The sequence below is a fragment of the Ruditapes philippinarum genome, unplaced genomic scaffold (assembly GCF_026571515.1).
Source record: "Ruditapes philippinarum isolate M1 unplaced genomic scaffold, ASM2657151v2 ctg20404_1_1_1_1, whole genome shotgun sequence".
Classification (NCBI taxonomy): domain Eukaryota; kingdom Metazoa; phylum Mollusca; class Bivalvia; order Venerida; family Veneridae; genus Ruditapes; species Ruditapes philippinarum.
Window position 1 is genome coordinate 10,236 of NW_026864967.1, and position 14,031 is coordinate 24,266.

Below are 14,031 nucleotides of genomic sequence, written 5' to 3' on the forward strand. Positions count from 1 at the left end.
AGGACAGGGCGAATATACGCTTATATTTGGCCCTTTTTTACAAATGATAATCGTTTACTATTTTGTAAAGAGGCGGGGATATGACTGTTTTTTTTGAACAAACATAATGGGTATAAATATAACGCGATAATTACTTAACAATATAAGATTAAATACTCAACTATAGCGCAAAAATGGTGCACACAATTTATCAAATCTCTCTCAACAAGATAGAAGAATAAAGAGAAAAACATAAAAAAACAAACACAAAACGAACAACACAAGCAGTAAAACATAAAAAAAAAACTTCATCCATAAGAATTATTGAGAGATGAGCTAGATGAGTAACTATGCCTTGGTGACTGTTGTAACACACCTGGCTTCCCTTGTGCTGATTTATTCTGTTGAAGCATCTGTGAGTTTCTGATTGCATACTGGTAACTAGGTGGTGGTGGTCTTTGAGAGTTACCTGCCAACTTTCCAGCACTATCTAATGAGCTGTTGGATGAATTTTGGTATGACTTTTGAGACTGTAAAGTAGGTTGCATACCACCAGCTCGGGGTGGTATATTGCTGAAACCGGACTTTTTAAAATCGAAATATGACAGCTGATTTGAACTTGCACTCGAGTCTAAAGGTGACGGAGTATCTGATGGCTCAGAATCAGAAAAGCTAACTTTCTTTTTCTGTTTCCCGCTTTTTCCTGAGGCTGATGAGCAGGAGCTAAGAGCAGGTGATGAGTCGCGTTTCAAATTCGAGATCATGATGTTCTGGGCAGTATCTAAAGTCTCATTCATGCTTACAGTTGGTGTGATTGTGCTAGCTGATCCTGAACCAGAAGTTTGTTCACTTGAAGAGTCGTAAGATACAACGCAGGGAGAATCGGGTATCCGCTTATCACCACATGGTCGGTAAATGACAGACTGCATAGAGGACGGTGTAGAACAATGACTACTTGTGCTGGTGGTACTATCGGGACGAAGCTGTGAGGCATTGGTAAGACATTCGGCGGGACTTGGTTTACCAGACGGTCGAAATGAACTGAATGACATTGTGGTACTGGCGCTTGTACTAGAGGAGAAACTGTCTTGTTTACTCACTGTTATAGCTGTTGTCGTAAAGATGTTGCTCGACGCCGGTGTTGCAGACACAGCTTGATTACTCGATTTCTGTGCGATAGATGAAGAAAATGACATCTGCTCAGTTACAGGTTGTGACGATAAATTTGATACATTTGCTGATAAATTACGAAACCCTGATGCATTTGATTGAAATGTTGGCTTTGAAGCAACAGGTGGAGGCAGACGACTTTTGTGAGTAGGACTAGTAAAAGCTGAATGACTTAGGGTATTGCCTGAAAATCCTGCAATTTTTGACTGTACTGTGTTTTGTTCATTTGACATGTTTCCAATCACTTCTGCTGAATTGGTATCATTAGACGTTTCATTTAGTTGCTGAGTTTGTTTTTGGTATTCAGTTCTCATGATGTGTGACTCTGCCTGTGCTTGCATCATGCTAAAGGTCTGCATAGAGTCCAGGGCAGTTTTATGTTCCGAAACATCTGACATTATTTTCTGAGCAATCTCAGATGGATCAAACCTGTAACTTGTAGTATGCTCACTTTGCTGAGATGTTTCACTATGATTGGATGATGTGGTTTCTGAAACAATACCAGATTCATCTGTAACTTGTAAGTAATTTTCTAAGTCCTGTCTATTTTTTGGAGTCAACCGTCCTTCACTCATACTGACATCCGACATATCGGAACCCTGTTTACCAAAATCTTTATCAGCCTGTATACCTTGACTTACACTGCTATTGTCAGATATATCTGAGTTTCTATTTTCTCCATTTCTTTTAAACGATCCATCACTATCGTCATGGATTATTACAGTTTCGTTGTCTGCAGAGGTATCATCAAAATCATCACCATTTAGTGATGACAGAGCACTTTTAGTGTCACTATTGTTATGCCCTCTTGTTTCACTTTTATCGCTTATACTACTGTTTTCACTTCTTCCGTCAAAACTAAAATTAAATGATTCAGCATTTTTCAAATCCCGAAATTTCTCGCTAGCAGAGCTGCTGCCTAACGTTGGACTTGCTGTAGTGTCACTGTCGCTCAATGCAACAACAGATACATCATTACCATACGTAGGACTAAGTGTTTCAGATCTGTACATGTATTTAATCTGGTTTTGATATTGAAGATAGGTTGCTGGGTCGGTTGTACCTGCTCTGTTTGATTTTCCCGCTCCTACCTTCCGTCCTGTGAGACCACCCTGTAATAAATAATACAAATATTTCAACATTGTCTTGAAGGAAACACACCAGTTTAAAATATTTATAAAAATCTCCTTCGAAAATAAATTAAACAGTGAACCCTTTCAATAAAACTCAAAGTACTTCATTCTGTTTTTTTTTTTTAATTCCTTTCATATTCTTTTTAAGAAATCACTCCATGAATGAAAAAGTAATTAAGTAAGGCGAAAGAAATGACATACAAACAGCTATAAGAACACATAAAAATGAAAAAAGTCAGAAATAAAGAATCAATCTTTATTTACATAGTTTATTAATTTTTCCAGATATATTTGACCTTTTATCATGGTCACATACCTGACTTCATCTTGGTAATTCCTAATTACTCATATTTCTCCATTTCACTGGATTGAAGAAGAGTGAACTTCTTCTTACCAAACGGAGGAGTTAAGATATTGTGGAGTGCCTTACACTTGGAGCAGATAGAATAGTTGGTCGCCACCGATCCTACTAGACATCAGATTAAGTGGAGCAGTGACTATCTTGGGATATCTAATAAAAACAAAGCAAATAATAACATATCTACTAGAAAAGAAACATTTTTAAAGTTAAAAAGTGATACATTTGACGCTGATATGGAATAATCATATCATGATTACTGTAAACTACAGATGTGACAACTTATAACATCTAATTGATCTGTTAACATTGCTGCCGCCTGTTTTAATCTACAAGAAAAAATGTTCCCCAATTTGGCAACCTGGTTTGCAAAAATTGTCTCTCTTTGACTTCTACACGTCACAAATAGAAATGAATTCTTACGTTGTTGTCTCCCTTTGACTTCAGCTTGCATTGGTTTAAATAATTTTAACAATTTCTTTATTGAATAAGAATGTAAGTGATGTAAGTGATAAAGAAACTATCTTACCAAATACGGCAACAAGTGACTGCAAAGCAAACTGGAGCTGCCGTTTATTGGCCTGCTTTCCAAGGCGTAGCGTAACTTCATCATTTCCAACTTCAACAAGATCCATACCTGCAATAGCATAAACTGATTTAGATCTACCATCTCAATTTTTAATGCTATGACCCATTCCTTAACAATTGTTAGTTCTAAATAAAAGCTTGACAACATCATTTTTTATATTCAGCGCAGTAATCGTAAATGTAAAAACAATTCAATTCATAATCAATAATAACATACATTGATCTTGATAGAGGAAGTATTTTTTAAGTCTTTTTAAACAAACTAACATTGATGCTATAGTCCCATGTTAATGTGTGTGGTTCAGAGATTATTTTAGGCACAAGTTGCACTATTTAAGGCACAAGAGGCATTGTTTTAGATATAAATTGCACAAGTAGCACTATTTAAGACAAAGTAGCACTATTTTAGACACAAATGGTCAGCATGATAGAACAATGCACACTTTGCAAAATGGCTGTAATTTATCCATAGCCATCAATAAAAATAATGTCAATATCCTGCTGCTTACATTTAAAGTTTTAAAAATAAATGCTATCAAATTAATTCTTTCTCTTCCTATCACTAGCAGTTAGATTTCCAGCAACATAATGACTGAAATGGTCACATTTAGACTTGCAAGAAAAACCTCGGATACCCTTTCATATATCATTTAATGTTGGTCAAGGTCTTTCAAATAGAAAGACCCGGGGCTGACACAGGGACGGTTGAATAAGCTATATAAAATTGTTATTCTTGAATCATAATATTAAGTGATGATACTATGCAAGTAACAATAATGAAGAGATAAAAACTTACTAAGGGACGCAAGATACTCGTGACATCCTGCCACTCTCCACAGTTTAACATTTACTTTCACATCCATGATGGAATCTTTGGCAGCCATCTTGCTTAATATGTCTCTCATCTATAAATAGTAACAGCATATTTAATCAAGCATGGTATAAATCCAGATTAATCATTATCAAACAGAGTTATAATATAAAATTTCTTTAGATTTTTACATAGTTTACTTATTATCACATTGATTCCTTAAAAAAATTATAGTAATCATTTCAATTTACATTGCACTTAAGAGTTCCTGAGGAATCTAGAACCAAAATATTACATCTTTTAGTCAAAGCTAGCTAAATTATTCCAAAAGAAATTCAGTGGAAAAAATGACCTAACATAAAATCAATCAAAATTAACATTTAAGAAAAACAATAAATTTGGGACCAGTCTAGAAGTGGAAGCCTATCATTGGTCAGTTCCAAATATTTGATCTGAATCAACCAATCAGCAAACAAAATATCTTTGTCTGGTTTTTAAATATCATGGAACCAGGTGACATAATTCTATCATTTACAACACAGAAAATGTTTGTTTTTGCATGAACTAGAGATCAATATGGTAATACACATAAGCCAAATAATACATACAACTCGGATGATAGCCTCCCCAGCCTCGTAGTTATGCAAGAATTTGGAGAGAGCTTGTGAAGACCCTGATGGAAGACCTGCCAATATAAAAAAGCAAACCTCAATATGTTTCATGTTACAAATCACAAAATTATTCATCAAATTACGTACAAGCTTCGAGAAATGCCATTTTCTCTCTCATGGTTTCTTTCATAGCTAGAATAAAATAGCGAAACTAGGACTGCAGTATAACAAATGTGAAGACACTGTTATATTTATTTCTCATTTTTCAACTGATCTCAAAATGTTTTCTGTTAAGTTGTTGCTGTTGATAAATTGATGTTTTTTTTCCAAAACAATGTCAAGAAATTTCCTTAGGAAATATATTTACCAAGTTCTGAAGACAATAAGAAATCAACAGTTTAATTATTGCAAAAAAGATATGAAATTAATTGATAGGAATAACAATGACTGTATTACAACTTCAAAATATATAAACTGCAATAGAGAGAATATTATATAAAATATTCAAGTTTTTTTTCTATAAATACAGGATTTAATTTCATTGAGTAGTATTTAAATAAATATTTCATGAGTGGTAGTAGCCACAAGTGAAATTTGATAATTTTCATACCACAAGATGAAAATAAATCTTAATTTTTTTATTTATTATATACATGTACATTAAAATTTTCTCTTACAATTTGAAAGTCTTACGCTTATTTTTTTATTGTGTATTGGCTGAATTCTAGCAATGACACCAGTGAAAATACAGAAAATATGTTTTACTGAAGTGAAAAATAGATTTTTACAATGAAAATACAGAAACTGAAAATATGCATTTTATTTCATCAATATTTTATTTATATGTATATAATAAAATGTCAAATACAAAGTTTCTTTGTTTATTTGGGTTTTACGTCACACCAACACATAATAGGTCATATGGCGACATTCCAGCTTTACTGGCGGAGGAAGACCTCAAGTGCCCTTCCATGCATTATTTCAGGCAGGAACGGGCACCTGAGTAGAACCACTGATGTTCCGTAAGCTAGCTGGATAGCTTCCTCACATGAAAGAATCCAAAGTCCCTGTCGGGCTTTGAACCCACAGCGGTGAGGGGCAAGTGATTTGAAGTCAACGACCTTAACCATTCGGCCCAGATGTCCCTCATATACAAAGTAACTAATATATTACCTAATAAAGCTTGTAGACTGGCACTAGCCTGAGTTAGTCTATCACCAGGATCACTCTGAGGAAAGAACACTGCTGGTGGGAGGCCATTCAATGAGGGCTCAAACCTGAAACCAACTGCCTGCAGCAGGTCCTTCCAGCCACTCAAACCACCTACTTTGTTCTCTATAGACTGGGCAGTGGTGTACATTGAATTTTTAGAGCCCTGATGTATTCGCTGGAGAGATTTCTCAATCTGAAATATGTACGGTTGTAAAATGTCAAAACAGTTATGCGACCAGTTTTACAGGAAGATTTGCAATAGTTGAAAGCTTTATTCTGCAAAAACCAGAAGATTATATAATCAACAGTTGTCTCCCAACATAGCTATGGATGTTATGACAAGAGATATACTTTTAAATTGTCTTGTTTTTTATGTACTTTATATAGTTTAAATTTCATCTACAAAACATTTTACAAAAACAGTTGTTTGTCTTAATGGGCAGACAATATCATTTACTTTGTGAGAGAAGTGTAGAAATTGGTAGATTTTGAAAATGGGCTATTTGGTTGTTGGTTTATAATTTAAATACTTTCATTCTACAAATCAAAAACCTCTTTCACTTACCAAATGTAGGAGAACTCTCATGGCCTCTCGGCACTGGTTGGGATGCTGAAGGAGCTCACATATTGCATGACCCATCTGTGCTACCTTGCTACTGAGTTTTACATCCTGACCAATCAAAACCCAACCACCCCAATTTGACGGGTGCGAAAATTGTTTTGTTGATTGTACTGTCTTAATTGCAAAAGTTAAGGCTTGTGATACACATTTGCCTTCTTGCAAACCTATGTATAATGTCCGCATGAGAAGTTTTGAAGCCTGATCAGGCACTGGCCATAGACAATACAGAACCGATTGAGCGCCAGCGGAGAGAAGTGAACGAGTTAGTCCTACCACTCCGTCTGTGTTTATACGACCTGCTCTGTCGTCTGTATAGCCGGAACTGAGAATGACAAGTTTGGCATGAAGTTTAAGGTTGAGTATATCTGCAGCTGTTAAGAGGTATTCCGCTAAAGATGGTCCGTCGAATGAACTTATATCACTAGCACTATCATCAGAATCTATTGTCGGGAATCTAGCTGGAGGGTGCGAAGATACCTCACCTGGTGATAATATCACTGACGAAAGTTTCCATGAAATATGTGTTGCAAAATGTATCACTTCTACTTGTTCAATTTGATTAAGCACCGCCCCTTTTGTCGCTTCATGACCAATGAGAGGTCTCGCTGTCAAAATTTCACCGACAATTCTCGCCTCATATTCAGACGACGGAATATCATGTAAATGCCAATGCTGACATATAGAAGGTGTCAATTTAGGGTTGCCAACGACAACTGCACCAGACGAATCTATCACAGGGCGGCCATGTTTATCATGCTTATTAGTATTCTGCAGTGAAGTCAATGACGGCACAACAATCAAATTAAAACGTTCGTATAAATATTCCATTGTTTGGTCTTTCCTAAGCACTGAGAACGGAATAAGAAACAAATCTCCTTGTAACACTAAAATAAGATCCGAAGGACTAGATCCCGCCTCCTCGGTAATTTCTTTCATTGATTCTTCGAAAGGTTCAATCAAAAGCTGATAAAGGGCGGATATCGCAGACTTGTTTCCAAATTTACTGCGAACACTATTTTTCCGACTGACTGACGCACCGGGGAACGATGCATTTAAACTCATATTTAAACTGAACATGCTGCCGAGACTGTAGTTACTGCTATTATACAAGTGATTTCTGTTCACGATGCGGAGAAATCCTGTACGATCATTCTCGGCATTGAGTTTATCGCCAAGTTCCTCCAGTTGTTGCTCCCAATGATCCTCCACGTCACTTGTACTGTCATTCTCCATACTAACTGACCTTGGTGTGGCTCTAAAAATGTAAAAATTGAACCAAATCATATCAACTGACTTCAAGATACTAAAATCATGGAAATCTCTTCATATTGAAAATTTTCGGTCGATTTGTAAATTTCATCATTTCATCATCTTTGTATGTCTCAAATAAAATGTTAACATATATATTCCATTTTTTAACGCTCTTTTTAAACCATACTTTATATAACCTTTCCAATTAAAATTATTCTTTACAACAGAAAACTTTTATTAGTTACTGCAGACAATTAATCAGAACAACTGTAATTCACTTCTGGTAATAATTGCATTAATTCTATTACAGATTTTTTTCCCTTATTTCTCCACACTTGCAGTGCCACCATTATAATGTGTCAGTGGAACCTGCAGATTTGTGCAATGCAATCAAATTCTATGCACTTCTTAATTGTTTAATTTTAGAATTTAATCTCAATATAATCTCTAAAATGAACATTGTTATCTCTTAAACAAAACAAAATTACAGAAACTATGGCAACAAGGTGTTGAGGTCAAAGGTTACCTTGTTAGTGTACTAGGAGCATGGCTCTCCACACCCATGGACTCTCGTATCTGCCCGACCATGTTGTCAAGCAACGAGCACGCTGAGAAGCTGACGCTGGACTTCATACTGATATTATCACCCGCATCCACTTCACTTTCTATGTCGGTCATACTGGTCACATGGAACTTTACAATACCTAAAAATAGAAACAAATTTCCCAGTTTTACGCTATAAATAGAGCAAATCATGTCAAAGTTTTCTTACAAAGCATGATGACTACACAATGAGTATCAGTAAAATGGATTAAATGACATTACACCTAATGTTATTTAATTGGAGTTGTAAATAACTATTACAGCAACCTTCTAAAGAATTTAACCTTCATGAATTTTGTGAAACAGAACTTTCTTCAAATTTTTCACCACTGTAATTGCATCTCTGTAACTTAATTTTAAAAGCATCGTAACAAATTCTGTAGCACATCAATAAAACAGGGTTAGAAAGTCTGTCACCCAAAATATTGTCACCGAAAATAGAATTACCACACTTAAGAAAATGGAATTTCTTGACTTTGCTCTGGTAAACAGAATTGAAAAACTAATTAAAACAATTTAGTTTGTGCAATAACTGTCTGTTTTTTCTGCAGACCTGTAGCCTATGAGACCCCTATTGTCTCAGATTAGCAGCTAACTAATCTTTGTCTGCTAAAATTAAACACTTTCTCCCTTTCATAAAAATTCTACATTATCTAATTTAATTCTGATTAAAACCGATGACAATGCAAAATAATATCACACAACAAAAGGATAAAATTCCTGGAAAAAAAGAGAGGAGATTTAAAAGAAAAAAAAAGAATTTAAAGAATTTTGACATTGGTTGATATATTGGATTGATATATCGGATAGAGTAACACTTATGTTTTCATGTTTCAAACCCAAGACTGTGGTGGTGGTGGTGGTATGATGGTGGTTGTGGTGGTGGCGGTGGTGGTGGTGTGGAGGTGGTGGCGTTGTGAAGGTGGTGGTGGCGGCGGTCAATCATTTTTTGCATGAGAATGAAACGAAAGAAATGATTCCAAGGGTCATTTAATTGACCACTGCTCATTCCAGTACATATAGTGGAGAAGTTGGCAATTACTTGTTGAGATGCAAATTAATAAATACGGGTACAAAATCCAAGAATGCCGACTGGTAAAATGATTGAAAAGGCACTTGTTTTATACAGTAACTGCTTCAAACTGGTTCTTAATCCAAAGCAAGGTATCTGACTTACCATCTCTTGGTGTCAACAACCAACTGTAGAGGAAACCGGACGCCACCGAGAAATATAAAACCATGCTTTTCTGTTTCTGTACAATACTGAGGATCTGGTCTGTTGTGATTGGTGGAGGATCAGTCACATGGTTACCATAGAAACCTTCACTTCCTGCTTGCCGTTCCATCAATAAATCAATAAATGCACGTGTACACGCCCTCTCGGCGACAACCAAAGCTTCGGGATGTCTGTCCAGTGTAACAAGCACCCTCTGTAATAATATGTTTAAAATATGTGTTACACTTCTTTGATAGTACTTGACTGGAAATTTCTATGCTAGATGTTTTACAGTGCCATACATAAATACCTTTACACCTCTTGTAATTTGCATGGACAGTTTACAAAGTTTTTTATACTGTACATTTATCAACTTAAGAACCAAATTGAGTGCCCTTATTTCATACAGGCTGTACAAAGTCAGCCCTTACAAACCCAAAATAAAAGCCCACATTTCAGATGCTAATAATATATTCAGCCATTAAAAAAAACAACAATTATATGCCCTTTTTTTCAAACATGTTACATTTTTAACCACTAAAGAACCATAATAAACACCCTGGTCACATTTTCAGCCAGTAACGACTCAAAACACGTGCTTTGATTTTATATATGTTACTATATGTATTAATTCAGCCTTTAGGAAGATCTAATGTTACAGTTACACCTTAAATGAAACATTTCTCATGAATTTTAGCATCATTTTTTGTTGTGCACTTCCTCAGAAATCAACTTATTGTAACCATTACATCAAATCATGTTTCTTAAACTTGGTTAGGTTAATTACCCTAAATTACAAGGCCATCTAAACAACATTAATGTCAGAAATATGTCACAAAATGTAACCCATTACATTTATAATCCATTTTAATGGAAATATTTTAATTTTAAGCAATGTTTTGTCTTAAATTGCTACAAAATTTCCCTAAATTACTATACATGTTTTGTCTACAATAATGCAGAAATGAATGTCGGAATATTTTTTGCTGCATCTAACTTAATTACTATCTAGTGTCAAGTATATGACATGGTGAACTAACATGTTCTTTTAAAAATGACAATATACCTAGAAGGCTTAAATGGCAAAACAGAGCTCAATAGGTATTTGATTAAATGCATACATCTTTATTTTTAGCCTTCATTTAAACGAACAATATTCACCCAAGCCAAGCAAATTTTTTTTTCTTTTTATGTCGAAAAGGTCATGTGGCACATTTTCAGGTTTATTGATAAAGAAAGATCGCTGCAGTCCATTATTTCAGGCACAAGTGGGCACAAGTAGAACTACCAATCCCTAACCTGCTGAAACTGGTAGAGCACACCTTTGCAGTTTGACCAGGTATTAAAATGATGGCTGACCCAATTTATATTTTCATTTTGATTATTACCCAAAAACTTAGTAATAATAATTGGACTGTTTAAGAAATAGAAGCTGGACAAGTCCTTTTTGGGAAATTTGTCAGATTAAAGGGTTAACAGGCAAGCTACAACCTGTCATATTTACCGTATAAAAGTCAACTTTACAGTATCTTTAGCAATTTACAAAATGCTTTACCAAAATTTAATAACAATAAATGCCAAAGGAAAACCATTATCATACTGAACAATTTAAGATCAAATTCTAAAAACAAGCGCACAAGGCAAACAAGGTTATTGTTACAGTATCTGTTATTGTGTTATTGTATAGGCAACAATTTTTTTACGTTAATTCGACTATAACCGCGAGACAATCGGCTATTATTTTCAAAAGACCTCAGCAGGTATTAGATATATAACGAAGGGTGTTATATAACCGCACCTATATCACTAGTCTCAAGCGTAAAATAATAAAACACATTAAAAAATATGTACAGTATCAAATTCTGGCGTTATGTCAAGCACAAAGAAAAAATGCAAAATAAAGTATTTTACAAATTTTACGACAAAGAAAAAAAAATACGAAATTTATCTTGCAAACTGTCTTAGGTAACCAGTAAAAAATATGTAAAATGAAATTAGGGCACACTAGGTGTTTACAAAGCTATAAATCTATGTAAGAAGAACAATTGTACGAATATTTTATGTAAGTTGATGACTGGGACAACACAATATCGCATTTCTTTCATCTTGCGCAGTAATTTGAATCTGACTCTTTTTTTTATGGTCGTTTTAAAATCAGAAAGAAGAATAGACTGGGTCATTTACCTAAAAAAATGACTATAGTATCTCATTTTAATGCAATAAATTAACATAAATATCTTTCATTTTTTTTTTTTTGAGGAAAAAAAAACATACACAATCCAGTGTATTATTATCCGTCTTCTAAGTATGTCAAATGTTTTGGTGTTACACGATATTTTGTAAGAATAAAAGTAGTTTCAAAGCTAGAACAAAAAAAAACTCTTCCCCATTCTATAAAAAAACTTAGCTTAACTGAACTTTGACAGGGCATTTTTAAAGATCCTAGCAAAATGGGTTTCATGATATCTTTTGGCACTAACTAACTAGGGTATGGTTTTCCGGCCATGGTCTGTCAGCATTAGAAAATATTGAAGACTTTACGTAATAAAATTAAACCCCACAATGTATAATATGTATGGTATAAAAGTAGAGCTCTATATTTAGAAAGTGCAATTCTTAGTGTCGAAGATCAACCAATAAAATGCTTTCATAATACTCTATACAAAAACAATATTTTCAAAAAGCATTTAAAATTTGGATATAAATGACGTTCTTTCCAGTTGCAAACATATTTTACCTGTAATGCTTGGTAACAGGCAGTCTGAAGGTCAAACAACGACAACTTGTATTCACTGTTAAACTGGGCATCGCGGCGAATACTTTCAAACAGTTCCGAGGCTTTATACAATTGTTGCTGGCACTCCTCGTGGTCGTTGTTACCCCAGAGTGCGAGACCCAGACGGTGACGTATCTTTGCCTCATCCTCCATGCGACCCAGCTGCTCGGCGATTTGTAATCCTTGACGGAGATATTCAACAGCTTTCTTGTGATTGTTTAAAGCATGATGCACTCGCCCTGAAATTTATTTTTTTTAATATCAATAATTATGCCGTACAAGACAATTAATCATAATATGCTGTATGAAAATTTATTATGATATCTAGTATTGTTGTTTTTGTAATGACTTAGAATTAATAAGATTAGAATAAATTTTCTGGAAATGATCTGAAATTTTGCACACTAGTTATCATGGTTATTGGTCTAGACCTACATCAAATGAAACATTAATGTAACAAAAATTATTTCCAGTCCCATCATATCAAAAAAACTTCAATGGAGTTCCTTGAAAAAGGTAACATGCATAAATCATTTTGCAGAAACCGAGAATATTGGCACACCTAGGATGAAAATTCTTTATTTATTTTTATTGCATAAACTTCGAAGTGAGCTTGACATAGAAGCCTTAAATATACAAATAAATGTCTGATCGCATCTGAAGAAAAGTGTCAACAAGTAATACCGTACATTTAATTCATATACATGTATATACCTAAACTACTATACGCCAGTGTTTTTGCGACCCTGTCATTCATTTGTGCAGCAATACTCAAATGCTGTTCCTGGTATTTAATTGCCTTTGTATATTCTCCCAAAGACTCATGGGATAGGCCCAGATTACCATATGCTCGACCTGAAATATCGTAGAAGAAGAAAAAATAAAATCAGACTTGTAAAAAAACTGAAAAAAAGAGTTCCTAGTTAAATGTTAACAATCAATCAAGAATCTGGTTTGTTGTAAACAGGGCAACTGTGACCATCCTTCTATTGTCCTTCAAGAAATATCTATATACAATTAACATGACCGATGCTCTTGTGTTTTCAAAGCTTGTTTCTTAAAACTATTCTTTGATAGTGTCCAATATAAAAATTCTTTCCATCTTAAAATATATTTTTATCGTAACTATGTGACATGAAAATTGGCAGTCACATAATGTGGTATTGTGTAATGGAGTAGTAGTTCAATGTTGGTTACAAGTGAAGAGGAATTCCTGGCATATGTCTATGTGTAAAATGTAGGCAATGTAATGGGTCTATTTGAAATTACTTGTTACTACATAATGATACAAAAAGGCTTTGTGAGAATGGGTAGTCACACCATGTTGACATGTTGATCTTCCTTAAGAAGAAGTAAAAGCAACTGATATTTTCAAACAACACAACAATACAATTTCCTGATTTTTAACTAATTAGAATAACTAAATATCAGAGTTCAAGAAACTATGCTTGCAAATTACTCTTTACTTTTTTATTTCTATGATCAAAGAACCAATTTAAGTAATTTAGGTTCTATCATACAGATGGATGCTATGTTTTAGTTAAAGGATAATCATGGTATCTGTTGTAGTTTTAGCAAGGCACCTGGTTAAGGTTTGATTTAATGATTGAGTTTGTATGAGATTGAGACTCATTTTTTGTCATTTTTTATTATATAAATCTTTGGGGCTAGACTGGTAAGTCGGGAGATTTTTATTTGGAG

The 14,031-nt window shown here is 34.4% G+C and overlaps 1 protein-coding gene across 1 annotated transcript; it reads right to left on the minus strand.

The window, feature by feature from the left end:
- Window positions 1–287: 287 nt before the first annotated feature.
- LOC132727437 (tetratricopeptide repeat protein 28-like) lies at window positions 288–13,185 on the minus strand (the record flags this gene model as incomplete). The annotated part of the gene is given in 10 exon segments (XM_060712957.1): window positions 288–2,336; window positions 3,162–3,277; window positions 4,025–4,133; window positions 4,648–4,724; window positions 5,824–6,055; window positions 6,428–7,739; window positions 8,262–8,439; window positions 9,516–9,768; window positions 12,292–12,569; window positions 13,045–13,185. Coding segments are annotated over 10 exon segments (4,745 nt in total), but the record flags the coding sequence as incomplete, so codon positions are not given.
- Window positions 13,186–14,031: the final 846 nt, after the last annotated feature.